This window comes from Aquila chrysaetos, chromosome 18 (assembly GCF_900496995.4).
Source record: "Aquila chrysaetos chrysaetos chromosome 18, bAquChr1.4, whole genome shotgun sequence".
In the NCBI taxonomy this organism is placed as follows: Eukaryota; Metazoa; Chordata; class Aves; order Accipitriformes; family Accipitridae; genus Aquila; species Aquila chrysaetos.
In genome coordinates, this window is record NC_044021.1 from 18,036,413 (window position 1) to 18,055,000 (window position 18,588).

Genomic DNA, 18,588 nt, shown 5'->3' on the forward strand with positions numbered 1-18,588 from the left:
ATTTCAGCCCTGAAAACTTGTGCCTTTGTCAACATGAACTCGACCTTGTCTCTTTACACTATGAAATGACAAAAAGAAAACCAAATGAAGCTTTGCCACCCTTAAAAACACAACAGATTTATAGTTTGGGAATAATCTTATCGTCTGTACAATGAATATTGCTACATAAATCCTTCCTGGGCTCCAATCTGAACTTGCTCATTGATAGATGAATAAGCCTCTGTTAAATTTGGCAGAGAGAGATATCCTAAGCTTAGGCTCTTGATTGAAACTCAATTGCAATACTTACTACGGAACAGTCAGAGACACTCCACTATTTAGGAAAGAAGCAACGAAGGCAATCTATTTTTATTCACATTGAAATGGAGACAAAGATAAAGGTCCTGCTGTTAGCTTAGCAAAGTGCCAGTCACATAAAGCAAGCCAACAAAATGGGTTATCTTTTCCCTTCAATATATGTATCGCCGGGCAGTGAAATAGAATTGGGGTGTACAAGGTTAACAAGCCAGCATCATGTTATGAAGCAAGCGATAAAATTGTCTTATAGTTCTTAACTCTGACCTGTTCCAGTGAAAAGCTGCCAAGCAGAATTATGTCATCCTGAACATCTCTCTCAAACTGTTCAATATATGAAGGAATCTCTTCATCTTCAAGCTCCCTGTGAAGGTCACGTGCCTTACTGGAGCTGACAGGCATCACGGAGTCTGGAAAATCTTCACTGGTGACACAGGCTGCTCGAAACAAAAGTGGCAGATTATCTCTTAGCAAATGGAAGTTCATTCACTGGTTAGTACCTTCTCAGTTAACATGTTTGACCCACCAACCTTTTAAGATGACAATTCATGCCATAAAATGGACAGTGATAAATAACAGCAGTAGAAAACCAGCGGGTTCCAAGTGTCGTTACCAGGAAAACTCTCCTCAAGAGCAACATCTGCATACAGGTACAAATTTAGCACATGCAGCTTATTCCTTAAATAATTTTAAAAAGGGGTGCTCTGCATTTCCGTGGTCACTTTGCTCCCATGCAAAACTTAAAGGAATTGGGATTTGGAACGACTTTGGCTTTTGCTCCTGAGGAAGAGGAGGAATAACTGCAGTTGAAATGGAGTTTTAGGCGGAGCCACGCCAAGCATTTCATCTTCCTCCCACTCACCCCAGAGGATCAGATTCCTCCCCTAGGTGTGTGCGTGCAGCTCCTGCCTAATTAATTGGGTCCGGTTCTGCTCTCACCCACATCGTTCCCCTGATTTCACTGTGGTGACGTAAGCAGAACCAAAGACTATATGCTGCACATAAATAAAAATAAATCCCATTCATAAAGTTGACCTTAAAGAGAAGTTATGTCCTTTTTTCAGTTTGGTTCATCATACTACTAAAAAAAAAAAAAAAAAAAAAAATTCTTCTCATTGAGATCTGCTACATTACTAATACTAGCGTGGGTTATAAATAATAGACAACTATTTTTTCTCATTTCTCCATGTTAGGACCACTAAGAAATGATAGATATCAGGCTGTCCACATCTGACTATCTTTCTTGCCTCATATTTCTGTGCGTAAGTGTTTATAGTTCTCTGTGCCTTTCTTTGCAAGAAACTGCCATATCTACTTATTTGCTTTTCTCTTTGTCCATCCTAAGACATGAAAGCAGTTAAAAGATTTTTTTTCTTTTCCTCACTCCCCTTTGAAGTCTCTCATTCTCTAATGAAGACCAGAAAAGGAAAGATAAAACTAAGGCTATTAACATTTTCAGTTTTGCTCGCTACTCATTGTTTAATGACTTTAATTGTTGAGCCTCCCGAGTACTTAAATCACCTCGGTGCCACCAACACACAGGAAGTAGGGTGGGTTTTTTATTTAATTACAACAGGATACAATTCAAAATCATGTTGGGGGAAGTGTACAGTAGATATAAACAACCCAAACCATTACCTTAGGGTACACAATCTCTTCATGTAGCATCTTACAAGCCTAATGAAAAGTGATTTGACCTACAACTATTAACTGCAAAAACAAAACAATATTTACATTTAAATTTACTGTAACATTAAGGGTTTGGCTAGGAGAGAGAAAATCCAGGAAGCGCTGGAAAAGGAAACGTTGCCAACAGCAGAAGATGCAGCATCGCTTGCTCCCCTCGACGCTGTGTTGTACACAACAGGCCATATGCTCAGCTGGTATAAATCAGCTGCTTTACTGCTTTCACAGGAGCAGTGCAAGTTTACATCCTGGGAAGACTGTACATTCCTATCTCAGGATCCTCTGGGTGTAGAGAAATAGTCCTTATATATCAAAAAAGAAATAAAAACATTCGGTTTGCAAAAACAACCATGCAGTGATTCATCAAAATACCCTTCTTCTTTTTTGTATTTATTATTTTTGTGAGGAATCGTATCAAGTGAACTCAGTTTTGGTGGAAGGCACTGGGCTCATTAGCACATGGTTTGTGGGAAAAAAGCAAAAGAAGAGAGAGCGCATTTTAAAAAGCCTTTCAGGGAAGTAACTGCCAAAAATACAGAGATAAATTACAATTCAGATTTGAAAAATATTTAATGAAAAGATACATATGCTCATTTAAGCACAGTTGGAAAAACTATTCATTTGCCTGAGCTGGAGACAGGGAGAGAACAGGGTTGTTCAGCTGGTCTCTTCCTTCCTTTGCTGGCTTTGCAAAGAAACCTCTGAACCTCAGTCACCATCAGGTTGCTCCTTGTTTGAACTGACCCACAGGTTAGAGGCTTGAGCTGCCACCCCGGAGCAACGCTTGACCAAAACAAAGCCTCCACCTCCTTGCTACTACTACTACTACAAAGTAGTAACATCTTTAACACCATGGCTCCTTTGTACACACAAGACAAAATGGCTGAAAATTTACAGGGAAATTTATTGACAGATTGATAAAATAATTAAAAACTGGCTGCTTCAAGTTGTTTGCATCTGTGTCAAACTTTTCATTTTGCCTCAGCTGTACTTAACACTGCAAGTCATACTTTCCACGTTGTTTAAATCACTACTACTCCTTAGCACAGGCTGTATTTGCAGATGCTATGCTGTAATTAAAACAATCTCTCTGGTATTAGCTTGGCTGCTTGTAACTTCATTTACTCCTGCATTTGTCCATCAGACAGCAGTGGTTTACATACTGAGTTGAGAATTTAAAGGGTAGGTTCACCAGCAGACTATACCTCAGCATGGATTTGAATGTATAAAGCATTATAAACTCCACATGGAAAATGCATTTTGGCTGCCTGGTTCTAGAAGACACTGTGTATAAATTGTAGCTAAAAAAGTACATCAGCAAAGGCTCACGCATCAGTTTCAAACAATTAAAATGCTGCAAAACATTGCACTTCAATTTTTCAGTTGTTGCCAAAGAATAATATAACAGAAAAATATTTTTTTATGGTATTCACCTAGCATCATTTTAGATGTGCGTGGATCACGATCTTACATTGTTTAAGAGATTTTATCCCTAGGTAAAAAATATACAGTCTGCATCTTCCTCTAAAAAACAACCAACCAATGTTGCCTTTTAAGTTGCCTTATAATATGAACTAACACGTGCCACAGGAGCGACCAATAGTTTACTCAGCAACAAAATGCTTTAAATATACAATTATATAAATTCTGAGCCACGTTTTTTCCTTTCCTTTCCTTTGGGGATCATCTATTAATTAGGACTGTATGACTACGTGATTTTTCAGCTCAGTGGTCAAATGAAGAAAAGAAGCAGTCCTGTAAGAGTGGAACCAAATGAATCCTAGTTTTCTATGGATTTTCTGATGTCTAATAAGGGTCAAACTCCCATATTAGCTTTTCCCTCAGTGGAGACATTAATAATGCTTGTCTGCTCTGCTCAGCTGCCCAATTCCATAAAACTGGTAGGGAAGTCAGACCTGTGAGACTTGCTCTCTGTTTAAAAAAAGGGGTTGGAAGTGAACAACAGGTTCAAAAATTGGGAGGGAGAAACACAGACGGGCAGAAATAAATACAGCCTGGTACACGCGCACAGAGGTGGAGACTGCACAAGCCTCGCTTCCTCAGGAAAATCTTGCTCTTTTCTGGATTTTATTCACTGAAGCCAAGAACAGTAAAAAAATTCAGCTAGGACGGGGTGCAACATTCACCCACAGGACTAGCTCTGATACCCATTATGGCACTTTTAAGAAATAAAAGCACTGAGGCACCACTTGAGACACAAGACAGCGGTGGGCTGCAGCGTATCTCCCACTCGGTGCCTTCATGCCTACACAGGGGGGTTCTGATGTGCACCTGGAGTACGAGACACGCGTGTTAATGCATTTGCTTGCCCTGGAATTGAATCAGCGAGCTGGCAGCTCAGCAACCTCGGCAGCCTCAGCACGAGATCCCTGTCCACAGAGCACACCGCATACATTCAAATGGCTTTGGATGGATGAGAGATTTGAACCTGTCTCACACCCCATATAGCCTAAGAGTAATAACAGCATTTTGCCTGTCATGGTGGTTTGATAAAACTAGTTGGAGAAAAAGATGTTTTCAGTTCAAACATACCTGGTGAGTTTAAATTATAAACATTTGAGATTAGTGAAACCTTATTTCTCTATGTGCATGCTATTTGCTGTTATCCTCTGTAAAGCATCTGTTCTTCTTAACGATATTCATTAATGTTATTTGTAATATAAAATAAAGCTTTAGGGCACGTAGCTGAAGGAGAGAGTAACCACTGATGGATGGGGAAGGCTTCGCCTTCAGTCCCTAGTTCCCTTGCTTAAAAGCGGACAAATACACATGGCACAATTCAGCTCTCTTACCTTCAGCCACGCAAAAAGCAATGGACAAGTCTAAGTCAGTTATCCAAGACCCTTCTAGAGCCAAAGGAAAGACCACCTGCTTCCAGGGCACATTTTGTCCAATCAGCTAAGAGGTGTTTGCGTGAGGTGGGCTGAACTACTGCCCAGAGGTGCTTCTCTCTCCCTCTCCCACCACTTTGGGGGAGCCCCAGAAGCTAACTTTCAGAAAGCTAATAGAAAGAGTACTAGACCCCTCCCTGCGGCAGCCTGTAAAATAACATCAGGACATTTTCCTTAATGATACAGGGTTATTTTGGTGATAAAGCTATTGAATAATATGAAATACTATAAATATTGGTAGAGAGGGACTACATAAGTACCACAGATAGACACCCCACGTCAATCTTTCCTACAGAAATAACGTTGGCTTCACAGCCAAATATGGTTTTATTTTAATCTATGCTTTTGCAGGATAAAAGCAACAATCAACCTGCAGCACTGCTATAATCTTTCTCCAAAATGTGCAGCTCTACATTAACATGCAACAATAGAGAGCTTGCTAATAATTTGTTAAAGGTTTTTGCTTCAACTATCTGCCTGAATTTAGCTGTGATAGTTGTACTTTCTTTTCCTTGCATTTAAAATGAGACAAAATAGGTTTCAAAGATGTTACTGATATGACCAGTGCCAGTTCAAGGGATTTTGCAACCCTAGGCAAATGAAAATATTTGCCTCTTCTAGAACAAAGTTGCTCACAAACTAGTCATAAAACATGTTCCAGCTCCTGGAGCTCCACTGCCGTAGGCAACTGCTTGCTCTGTCTCTCTGACAGAGTAGGTCCTGTGTATAGCTGAAATGTAAGAAGAAACCTAATACAGATACAAAGAACAGAAAATACTTTTGCACAAAAGACCAGGCTGAAAAAAGAGGGGGGGATACCCAAAAAATACAAGGCATCCCTGAGCCAGGGCTTGTTCATATGTCACTTCTCCCGTGATGAACCAGAGAGCAGCAGACATGCACCTTATGTAAAGGTTGTGGTGGTAACGGTCCTGTGAATCAACTGGGTATTAAATAATGCCTGTAAAAATAAGCGAAGCCAAAGTAAGGCTGTTGGCTTGAGGTGAAGAAATCTCTTCTCATACATTTCATTGTTTTTACTGTAGATGGAACATCAATTTGTATTTTCTAACAAAGCCACGGAAAACATTTTCTTACTCACCTGTTAGTGTAAATCCTTACATAGATAACCTCAAACACTGTGTGACGTGACCCGTGCATCTGACAAATGGCCCACCCATTTATGAGCTGAAATAAAGGTTTAGTTTTCTAGCTTTGAGCACATAAGCAATGATATTTCCAGTCTTTTTTCATAAGGGTGGAATTCAACATGCAACAAAGCAGTCTAGAGAAAGCACGCCACTTAAGTTACACTTAAAACCACATAAACACGACTCAAAACAAAAACATTTGGGGAAAAAGATCTTACAGGCTCACATTAAAATCAATGTCCCGTTTGCTTCTGAGTTCAAGGGGATGGATTACCCGCTCTCTTCCCCACATCCAGACTCAAAAGTTTTATTTTTCGTTATGAAAATGATTTTTTTTTATTTACCTTGGAAGTCCAGCATCTTGCTTTCTTCATCTAGAAGCTTCATCAGTTTACCATACAGGATTTGCTCATCAAATTTCACAGGATCTTAAAAAAACAATAGTGAAACATCTATTGTTTCTTCCAGTACTCCTTCAGGAAACAATTTTAAACTATAAAGATATAAAACTACAAAAGTTAAGAAACCATTTGACACTGTGTCGTGGTTTTCACAGTGCTAGTTTCATAGCAGAGGTGACTGTCATTTTCTTCTGACTTATGAAAGACAGTTTAAAATAAAAATATGTAATTATATACTTTTAAATGGTGAGAAATATTATATTGTAAGAAATATTATATCTTGATCTGGACTGAAACTGGTTTACTAATTCTGCTAATAGACTCATTGAAATAATTATTTACATTCAAATTACCAGATGAATTCTATTTGACTCAATAAAAATCAAAGTACCTAATTTCTTTTCAAATGTGATTTTGGATCTTTATTAGAAATTTTACCTTGCTGTCCATAATACTAACACGTTATCTAGTATGAGTAGTCATTACAACACACTATGAAGTTTGATTTTGTGGCTGGTCAGTCATTCAAATTCCCAGTAACATCTGCAGATTTTAAAAAGGAGCAAGGGACACACGCACATGTACCTTTTTCCATGAGACCTAAAAAATCACTTCAAGTGTCTATATTCAAGGGAGAAATCACCAGCTGAGACTGTCTTCTCTCCGAATCTCCCAGACCCTGGCTTCTTTAAGTTGTCAGTGAAGATAGGCAGGTAGAAGGCCAAAGAAACGCGTACAAGGTAGGTGAACTGAAGTACAGCTACAAGCGACCCTGGGTGGCTCTTTTTAAGTGCCCAACAGAATATCAAAGAATAAATTTTCTTTACCATGAAATTTCAGAGCCAAGTTTTTCAGTTATGCTGAGCATTCAAAGAGGGAGGCTTCTGCAAACCTCTACTGCAAGTACAGAATCTTTACATTTCTTTTAGTGTGTAACATTGAAACGTTCCCTTGGCGAGGGAGGGTGAAAAAAATCCATAGTGGAGTGTTGTTTGTTCTCAGGGCATTATCAACTCAGACAAATTTCCAGAACAAATTTAATTTATCAAATATAGAAAAGATAATTGCCAATATCTTCATTTTCACAGAATAACCCATTAAAGAATCCCATATGATGAACACATTAAATGATATTTAACTTTGTATAATAGAGTTAGTGGCTGAAGATTTGCTTTTCACCAGCTATTCTCTTTGGGCATTGGGCCTGACTCGCTTAAGTCATAAGAAGAGTGTAACTTTAAAGTGTGCCCTGATTTCTTCATCTTGTTCTGCTTTTGTCTCTTGTTAGTGACAAGCTGCTAGCTGGGAGGAAGAGGTAAACTAATACCGTTTCCAGTCGGGGGATGACCATGCAGGACCAGACTTCAGTTCTGACTGTCCTTTTAATTCTGTCCACTACATACTAACGTAATTCCACTTACTGAACACTTCTGCAAGGAAAAGGAAACTAGACAATTAGCCTGGTTTGTGAGTATAACTGAATCACACCGGTTGAGGTGGGAAGGGACCTCCAGAGGCCATCTGCTCCAGGCCCCCTGCTCAAGCAGGGCCACCTCCTAGAGCCAAGTTACCCAGGACCACGTCCAGACAGTTTTGAATATCTCCAAGGTGGAAGACTTGCTCTTGACAGAGGTGTTGGTAAATATAGCGTTATAACTGCTTTGCAGATGTCAACACAACCAACCTGAGGCCAGTACCATTGCTAACAGACCTTTAATAAACAAGTGTTACCTCAACCTTTGAGTGACATTTTTGCTGGGAAGAAAAAGGAGGGATGACAAAGGACAGCTGTTCACACATGGATCTCAGGTCTAGCCTGATATGCAAATGCCTAAAACTACCTCCCCACTCCCACCTCTGGAAAGGGATGGACTTTCTCAGCGCTTTCATCTGTTCCAAATAAAAAAAAAAAGAACATTTAAGGTTAAGTGTTTATCACTCAGCCTCTTCAACACAGGCAGGAGAACGTTTTCTCCCTATGAAAACTGTACTTCCACGTATTCCTTATGTCACCACTCTATCCGTACATGTTTTTAGGCACACACGTACAGTTACAGAAACCTAATCCGCTTTTCATTCTCTGGTTATGAAGCAGATCATGACTCATGAAGCCTACTCATAAGATGAACCAAGGCAATACCAAGAGGGGAAAAAAAAAAAACAAAACACCCAAACCAAAATCTTTCATTTAAAAACTCTGAGCCAGAAGTTGACTTCCAAGGTATTACATTGCTGTCCTATACAATGAATGGGGAAATTATAGGGGTTAGATGTAATTCACCCTTGATAAACCTTGATTTTTTTTCACCAGTATGCAGAAATTCAAGTTACTGATGAGCGTTAGAGTCAGTTTTTCTCAGTCACACAAGTTTTTACCTCAAAAGCTTAAACCTCCATATCTACTCAAAGTGAAAATTTCTCATGAATTTCAGAAGTGACCTACTTCGAGACCCCTTACAGTAGACAAATCTTTTTAGATTTGACTACAACTGCCTGTCTAGAGAGTCTCTACAGTACAAATAAGCACAAGGTTTAATAAAGCAAAGGGCTAGGAAGGTAACACGGGAGAATTGGGTCTTGCGTGCTATCAGGTTGTTGGTGCTTAACAACAGGAGCTGGGCCAAAGCATTCAGTGCATAGCTAAGCACTTCATTACCATGATGATGTTCTTACTTAAGTCCATGCAAATTCAGGCAGGCCCGTTCCCACCCTTTTTTATCTAAAAGCCATGACAGCAAAGGAGAATTTCCTCCACTAGACAATACCTCCTAGTTAATCTCTCTCATACCTATGCATAACTTCTTTTCTCCCAGCTCTGCAGTCACGCCCTCCCACTCCTCGCTATCGCCCACAGAGAGAAAAGCTAAACATCCCTGCTAAACTGGCACAAAGAAAACCAAAAAAAGCCTCCTCATGTGCTGGGAACTTTTACGGGCTCTAGGATTTCCTTCTGTAAGGTAAACACACATTCTGCTCAGTAATAAAATTGCTCTCCAAGAAGGACTTCGGGAGCAGGGTTGCAAAAAAGCTACAGGTTAGTACTCAGTTCTGGACTAACTTCGTTAATTAAAGAGAACATGGTGTAGACAATGTTCTCGGAGCACGCTTCATTTTGCTATGGTAGCGGAGTGAATACAGCACAGCCTCACTTTTACCCATCCATTAACTCACTGTCCTTGATCAAAGACTATGTATACCGCCTATCGTGTTCAGAGCGGTTAAGGCTTATAATTTAAATTGTAAACCTCAATATTTAAATAGAACTGCATATGTGATCTTTGTCACCTCATTTTCATGAATGGAAAAGAATATTCTGACACCAAAATTACATACTTAATTCTGCCTCACCTTCTTCACTGACCTCCATCCCACACTGCCTTGGGTTTATTTCCTCATCCATCAACGGGTCAAAGTAATTTCTGCTGTATTCATTTCCTGTGGAAAGCACATGAAGTAAGGGTCAGCGATTATTAGAAGCACATGAACCAAAATGTTAATTTTGAAATCGACACCAGCAAGCAAAGGGGCATTTTTTGCTACTTTATAAGCTTAATTTTTTTAACAAGTCCTCTAAGCCTACTAGTACTGCAATTATCATCTTGTGAAAGGTCAGAAAAGGTAACTCTGGAAACAAGTGCACTTTATGTTACTTTTGCTCAGGAACTAATGAGAAAAATTTGCAAATTTAGATGATGGAAAGATAAGAAAAATTAAAAAATCCAGCATCCCCAACATAAGCCAAATTATTCTTGAAACACATTGTACAAGTGAATTACCAATGCTGCAGAGGAATTTGTGTTTCACAGCTGACCCCTCCAATTTCAACGGTTTTAAATTTCACCACTGAGGTTTCAACGTCTGGTGCATCTTTAATACTGTATTCAACCAGAGAAGTGTTTAATTACAGAGGAGATACTAGAATACTGCCTCATTAATTTGAACAGCAATTATATTCAGTTGGGCTAGGTAACTAATCCAAGATTTTGATGGGATAAACCCACTCATTTTAACACTTTCCATTTGAACAGCTAGTTTTATCTGCTCTTCAGAAACTAATCAAGTTTTAAAAAAAAAAAAAAAAAAGTAATTTGTTAGACTTATCAAGAAATAATGCAGCATCTAGCTGCCTAAAGGAACTCCTAGTAAAAGCCAGAAGAATTTCTTTACGCAAGGGAGAGCTTTTTCCTCAAAATATGTCCTTCCTTCAGCAAAAGTGCTACACTCAATTAAAACCATCCTCACATTCATTGGGTTTGCAAACACAGTAAATTATTACTAAACAGAGACAAAGAAAATAATTAAGTCCATAGCAAATTTTAAAATTGCTTGAATAGACGTAGGTCTGTATCCTGGAAAATACATAAGAGCTAAATGTACGAGGGGGTTAATTCATCCAAGATACACTATAGTAGTCTACAGTGTATTTGTTTTAGGATCAAAAATAATCCAAGCAGTAGCTCCTTTTCAGAGACTAAATGAAACTTTGATATGAAACTAGGTTTAATTTATATTTCTGGACTGGCACATTTTGACTGTCAGTCTCTGTTCCTTCAATGTAGTAAGTACAAGAACTGAAAATTTGCTTTACCTTGAGGTCTCAATAAAGAAAAAATAAATGAGTTTCATTTTTGTTACTTTATCTGTCAACAACTACTAGGCTGGTATGAATCTTGGCAGTATGTAATCAAAGTCTTATGTACTGCAATAACAGAGCCATTCTACCTTATTCACTGTAATTGTTTTCTCTAGCACAAAGCACTGTGATGTTATATGAACACCCCTTCACATGTTGGTAAAATAATTCACCCATGTGCTAAAAAAGAAAATGATGATGCATTTCTTTATTCAGTTACTTCATAGCTGTAAATGTAAATTACTGGAAAGTATGTTGTAAACATACAAGCAATACTCGGCTAGTGCACAGGCTTTTTACACAGTCTTAATAGCACAACAGCTTTTACTGAATTTTAATGCCCCATGTTCTTTAACCTGTGGGTCTGGTGTGAAACTCTGAGGGGTAGACTTTTGGGCAACTCTTCTGGACAGAATAATTGGCATTTAGGAGGAAGTGTCACGTTATTTTTGAGTCTGTGAGGCATGGAAACTATTATTCAAGAAAGAGATACGTTGACAAATACCATTAAACAGCTTGCTCTTTGGTCCTCTTTAAAAAAAAAGAACAGCCTCAACCCTTCTTTGAGGAGTATGAGATATTTCATCCAAGGCTTTGGCTCTGTCAGAACTACACACAGCTGGAGACAAAGTTATGCAGAAATAAAAAGAAGGAACAGGTTTGATTTTTCCATAGCAATGTACACACTTTAAATCCTACATTGGTAGAATGAGCGGTAAATGCCAGAATCACCTTCTTACGGTGATTTTATAGATAACAAGCCATTTTAAACTGCAGGACTCCACAGAAGACTTTCAAGTGAGGCTTTCTGAAGAGTCAAAATCACTGCAAACCTTAGATCACTGCTCTTGAGGGGTTTTCGTAAGTTTTTTGGTCTTTTTCCCCCCTCAGCTCAACATACACCTTGACAACTGGTGTGACCAGGAGGTCTGGGCTCTGCACAGGTCCAAAGATTTGTTGGGGGCAGGGGGAGTTGCTTTGGTTTTAAAATATAAAATTATCAATTTTAGTCAACATAACATACTGCCCAAGGCATTTTCCTAATAACGTTTTTGTGAGCGTGTGAACAGATTACTAATCACTTCACATTTGCTTTTGGAAATATTTGAAAGTGTATAACATGTAAATTAACAGTCCACTAAGGAATTCACATCGCTCTGCTTCATGGTATAAACACAGTAAACGTTAATACAGAGCTTGCTTGCAGGTATTTTGAACAGCAGTGTATAGCTTGGTGCTTTCAGACAGCAAGTTACTTTGAATACCTGGTCCTACAAAGACTTGGCCAACTCTAGAAACTTAGGTCTTTGCTTTGATCCAGAGGTTTGCTCAAACCCATTAACTCAATTTGAAACCCTATTCACCCCTCAAAATTGTGTTGTTTCATGTGGAAGACACAACGGATAATTCAGGAAATTGGAATTGAAATGGAAAACCACAGATTATCTATAAATTCAAATAAAAATGGAAAGAAGGGTGTTGGCACAACAGTGACCAGGTGGGAATTTATACAGTTTAATTAAAGCAAGAGGAGTTGCTAATAAAATTAGCATAATCCTTGGATGCAGCCCATGGGACTGCACACGTATTACTAGGACTGGAAGAAACTCTAAGATGGCTTTTAAGCTAAGATGTCTGTAGTCAATTATACAGTCTATGTCCTGAGAATACCACAGAAATGGCATGACTAAGCTTCATTTCTACAACGTCTTCTACTCCACAAAGAGATCAAGTAGCCTGTATCGATACCACTTCAAGGGTACAGCACGGAATTTAGATGACAGAAAATTATTCCATTCATATTGTACTATTGATCTAGGTTTTTAGTTTAATGAAAGAATAGACAAAACTGTTGTATTTGTTAAGTGCCTCCTGACCAGTGTAAAAATGAAAGAATTTTTAATAGCCAGGTGACTGATTACTAAAAGCTTGAACAAGCATTTACTGGTGCTTGTTTTCAGAGTGATGTTGGGTCTCAGGAATAAATGCAAAAATTTTGGCATGAGCCAGTTTTCATTAGAAGACAGAATCCAGACTATTGTCAGAGCAAACTTGCCTTATTAAGTAACAGGTCTTCCTTTTCAGGCAGCAGCATGGTCAACGTGTGTCTCCACAAATGACTTGGTAGAACATTACTGGGCATTACTAAGGTAACTCATAAAAGTCTTTCGCATAAGATAGAATAAGACAGAGGCATCTTGGAAAGATGAAATTCCAGTCTGAGACAGCATTTTGACCCAAAGTGTTTCTGAAACATAGTGATGCAGCCAGGAATGGAAAAGAGTAGTCCTCCTTTCCACACAGTTGTCTTAAAGCATCGATTTCAGCAGCAATTCCTGTTAGTGAACATCATGGTAAATACTCACTGTCTCCATTCAACAGAATTTAACTTATTTCCCTAGGTATACTTTTCATTTTACTTTGCAGATATGGCCCTTTGGGCAGCCCAAACGTAAGGTTTCTGTGCTAGCTTATTTCCCAGTTTCTTTATGAGAAGCGTATGCGACCGCATGAGCCAAAGCAGCATCCTGGGGTCAGATCTGAACCCCCTCCAAGAGAGGTGCCCACCTTAACTTGTCCAGCAAGAACTAAGACTTGGGATCAGGAGGAAGAGGAGAGTAGGGTCCCACCTCCTGCATTCCAACTGCTTCACTTATTCACCCTTCCTCAAGACATGGTGGGTCTTGTGACTAGCACTCCTACTCACCTGTTTTCATGATTCTGTACCTACATTGACAAAGCTTGATATCTGCAAGTTGCTTCTTTGTAGATACAGGCCTTTGCTTCTAATCTGCACTTTGGGGAAAAAAAAAAATCTATAAAGAATTATTAAAAAAATCTTTCAAAACAAGTAAAGCATAAGAGAGGAGAAAGAAGCCTTAAAAAAAAAAAAAATATGTCACAGAATGCAAAAGTGAAGAAAAGTAAAAATCATCAACCAGAACTGCATAAGCAGTGAGAGATCCTGGACAGTGAAGAGCTGACTAGATTTCCAGTGAATTTATAGGTTCTTAGCTGATTTAAACAATGATTTAAAACTGGAAAATAATTTAGGAAAGTTTGAAACTTTCACAAGAAAACATTTTGAGTTTTTATTCCAAAGTTTTGTGTTGCTAGATTTACTCACATCTAAATGTTATGAAGATATAAAACTTTAAAGAACACAGTGAATTGATATATAATCCACAAAACAATGTTAACTCTCCATTCTCATTTTGGCAAGAAAAAAAATAAAGAATTGTTATGAGTTAACCAGAAATTATACTTTTAGTTTGGATTTTTTAGTTGTCACTACTGAACCATGATATCTGTTATGTTTACCTCAGCTCATAGCCATTACAAGTGGCTTTAATTAAATTTATATAAGCTGATCTAGGTTACATATAGAAGCTAAATGCCCTAATTAAGACATATTATTACTATTTTAAATTTACATCTAACATTATCATCTATATTATAAATATAGTTAAATACTATCTATATTATTTTAGATGTAAATCTAAAATAAGATTCATGGAAAGCACGAAGTTATTCCAGATTATCACCGAATACGGGGGGGGGGGGGGGGGGGGGGGGGAATAGTGTGTTTTATATAGAGCTTCAAATTTTCACGAGCACCAGGCAGAATTCAATGAAAAATTATGTGTTAATGGCATCCTCAAACTGAAGAGCATTAAGCAAGTCACTGGACAGTAGATTATACCTTGAAAAACACAGCTTGTTAAATACTACCATCACTGCGCAACTTCTCAATTTTCAAAAAGTTTTGAAGGTATTGTATGTCATTTTCCTTATCCTCAGCAGACACCATAGGTAATGAGTAAACCACATAACTACGTCTTATGTTTATATTGCAAACCTCGAATAAACTCACTTGTCAGCTCTGACAGGACGCTGGCAAAGGGGCCGTTCACGAGCCTGAGCAGCGCAGACCGTGCTGCGCCTTCCCTGACACTTGAAAAACACGGCACCCGCTTTTCTTTTCCTCCCCACTCCACTCCTGGAAGACTTACCACATTTGCTGCTGCTTAAGCAAAGGTACAGCATGGGAAATTTTTTTTTTTTTTTTTTTTTTTCCTGCAGGCAACAGAGGGCACTGTGCCAAGGGACGCCAGTATGAGACCTGCTGCTTTTCCTGAGGAAACAGTGTTGGTTGAAGGCGTGAGAAAAAGATTTACTGATGATGACAGAGCTCATTTAAGAACGCTATTAGATAATGTGACACACGTCAATGGGGAAAATGGATACTGAGTGCTCCCAGGCTGGCAGGCTTGGCTGGTCCCACACTATTCCAGCAAGGAGACTTGCAGAATTTCAAGGGTCCGACAGCACTATAAATGAAGTAAACAATTTCCAAGTGTAATAAGTTAGCCTTTATAATATATACTTCTGGAAGAGTATTTCCCAATTATAAAACGCATCCATTCTTCACAATTCTTCTCCTCCTACCTTTCACAAATTCAATTTTAGCACATTACTTAGATGAGTGGTACAGTATCCCTGTTGTTGAAATTGCATGCAATGGATCACGTTTTGCACACTACATTACACCTTGTGCAGTTCTGCTGATTTCAATTGGATTACACATTGTGTAATTCAACGCAAAATTACTTCCAATGACAACCCTTTTATTCCTATGCATACATGGTGATCCATCATGCCCTGCATACCGGGTTTGGCATTTCCATTTCAAGTCCCTGTTGGAATCAGAAAGCATGGAACCACAAACACAGAACTTGAATTATTAGATATAAACTTTGCCATTGTTTAAGAAAAAAAGGGTATGGTTTTGATTCATATTTCTGGTCCAACCCTTTACGCAAATCATTTTGTCCAACACAAATAGCCAGTGTCACAAGCTCCCATTTCCTTCACGTGCAGCACAAACGTGAGTTTCCAGCAGATGCCTGTTTTTTCATCTGCTTTTACTGTCTCTCCAGTGGGTACCTACCATCTCTTTGGAATGAAATTAGACCTTGTTCAAAAAGCTTCAGACTCCAGTTCTCTGTAAGCAGACTGAATTCCATGCACTTGCTGATATTTTTATCAAGTTGATATCCCACACAGCTCCTTCACAAAGCCCTTTTTTTGTCTGTGTATTCCTGGGTCAAGGTCCTGGCCCAGTTACACTCTCGAGCAAGAAAGGGCTTATATTGCCCTGCTACAGCTGAACTACCTTCGGCAGTAACTGTTCTTAGCAAAGGCTTCTCTCTACTTTGGCTTTTGATAAGGAGCAGAACTGCTCTATTTTACAGTGGGATTTTCCCCATAGGACACACAGAGCACTGTGTTAGATACATCCAACCTAGCTCTGCAGCTGGGAGATGGTGCAGCAGAGCACCACGTAGAGACATTAGTTTGCTCCCAGAAGCAGTATAGCCATGTTAATGCCATGCTGTACCTGGGCTAATTAGAAGAATAGTTTCTGGTCTTCAATTGAAAGAGCTTTCTTTCCCTCTTTTTTTTTTTTCCCTCCCCCCCCCCCCCCCCCCCCCAAATGTTGTTAATCTCTGTGGGCAAATTTATTGGAGCATGATATGAGATGTTAACGGCGCCTGTTGCAGATAAAATGGTAGAATTAATTAGAGCTTTTGGTTTTAGAAGATAATCTAGTTTTGAAAAAAGATTTGTGTATTGGGGACGATGGGGGGGGAACAAATGTTTCTTGTCATCTGGAGACAATTTTAACTTGATTCATCAACATTTAGGGTCAGACTGCCTCCAGCCTTTGTACAAGTGTGCAGGATACAGGAGAACACAATTAGCCTTTGTTTCATCTTCCATGCAAATACCACAGAGCATCACAGTCTCCAAAAGTGTCTATGTATCGAATGCTAAAATAGATTAACATTTGCTTTACAGGCCTATGATAAAATGCTAAGTACAGTAGTCTGTGTTAAGGGATTGCTTGTGACACATCATCCATCTGAGTTTGAGCAACTGCCCTTGTATTCTGCCATCAGCCAAAGATGGCATATTCCCGGAGGTTTGGTGCTTCCATCACGACAGTTTGCTGGAAGCCCTTTGCTGGGCAGAGACTTTACCAAGCCAGCCTGAACATTATGGGCACTCTAGAAAGTGTTTTGGGTTTAAACCCCTCTGGAGAAAAGAGAAAAAACAATATTGGCTCACCTTGAGATCAGGCACCTGGCAGTTGAGAAACAGGTGGACATAGGTTCCTGTCACTCCAGGTTTGGGTGATGTAACCCCAAATACTTTTCCCAGGGAAATTTGCCTATTAAACCTCCCATTGGGATGGCCAACATGAAAACTTCTGGCAAATTCAATATTTGCTGAGGGGAAGAAAGGCAGAAGATTTAGAAGGTCGGATTTAGTCATGGGGAAACTCTGAGTACTTTCAGAAACAAATAAATTGCACAGTTTGGCAAAGACAAGGCCGCTGCTAGACAACCTTAATTTCACAAGCAATATGTGAAAGAAATGAAGGTGATAGGAGCAATCAGCAAAGAGTCAGCATAGAATCAAGGAGAGAAAACAGGGTGGAAGCCATTGCAACCAATTAGCTGGCTGAAAATCAGGAGATTAACCTGAGTAAATAGTCAGCCAGTTCCCCTCAGTCACTATAACATTTAACAGCAGTACCAGGCCTTCACCATATAAGAGCAATGATGGAAAGCATACAGCAGAAAGAGTTACTCAATGGCCTATTCCTGAACAACAGTCTGCTGATGATGATAGCAAAGTTTGGAATTTTGTCCGTCATGGGAAATACAACAGTGTAAGACACAGAATGGCCTAACAAACAGAGCAATGTACTAGGGATCAGAGGTTTTATTTCTATTTCCATCACAGGCCTGCAGGGTGACTACAGATAAGGCCTCATACTCTGCCTCAGTTTCCCCACAAGCAAAGGAGCCTTGCACTTGGAATCACAAGAATAGTCCCCACCAGTCTGGTTTGAAAAATGAAAAAGTCTCTGAAAAAAAGATACTGGAAAGACTCAATCAGTTTCTTGAAAGCAAGAATCAGGTCACAAACTCTCCCTTTCAGGAAACGTGCTGTTATCTGAGGAAAGGGAACCAAAAAGTCAGTATAGCACAAACATACCCATGAATTAAGCTGTTTGGAGGCAGATGCAGGCAAGTTTCGATATCATGGACCTCTGCACTGGCTATTTAACCTCCAAGTGATGTGTGTTCTGCAGAGCACCCTCCTGTGCAGACATAGCCAAATTCTAGGAACAGGTTTTAAGGCTGTCTTGAACACACAGCTGACTATGCACTCCTTCCCGGTATCCTTAGCATGAAGGTGTGTGAGAAGGCATCTCAAAAGTAGGTGGAGGTTTTTTTAGAGAACACTTCCCTCCAGCAATTGCTGACAGAGGAACAGGCTGTGACACTGTTGCAAGATGGAGGAAACGATAGCAACCGCTGTAGCTATTATTTGCTGCCATTAACGACACGGGTGATGGGTGGGAAGATAATGGAAAGGCAATGCCATCTCCATGACCTGCCTTCAAATGCATAGCCTGAAAATCCAACCTGATGTTT

The 18,588-nt window shown here is 39.3% G+C and overlaps 1 protein-coding gene across 1 annotated transcript in view; it reads right to left on the reverse strand.

Moving 5' to 3' along the window:
* LOC115353088 overlaps nucleotides 1-18,588 on the reverse strand; it is a 188,313-nt gene that overhangs the window by 140,375 nt on the left and 29,350 nt on the right. Inside the window, exons 6-8 of the mRNA XM_030042066.1 lie at nucleotides 9,793-9,879; nucleotides 6,388-6,471; nucleotides 562-731 (exon numbers count right to left, since the gene is read on the reverse strand). Coding sequence (XP_029897926.1) covers nucleotides 562-731; nucleotides 6,388-6,471; nucleotides 9,793-9,879 — 341 coding nt within the window. The remainder of the gene's footprint in view (nucleotides 1-561; nucleotides 732-6,387; nucleotides 6,472-9,792; nucleotides 9,880-18,588) is intronic.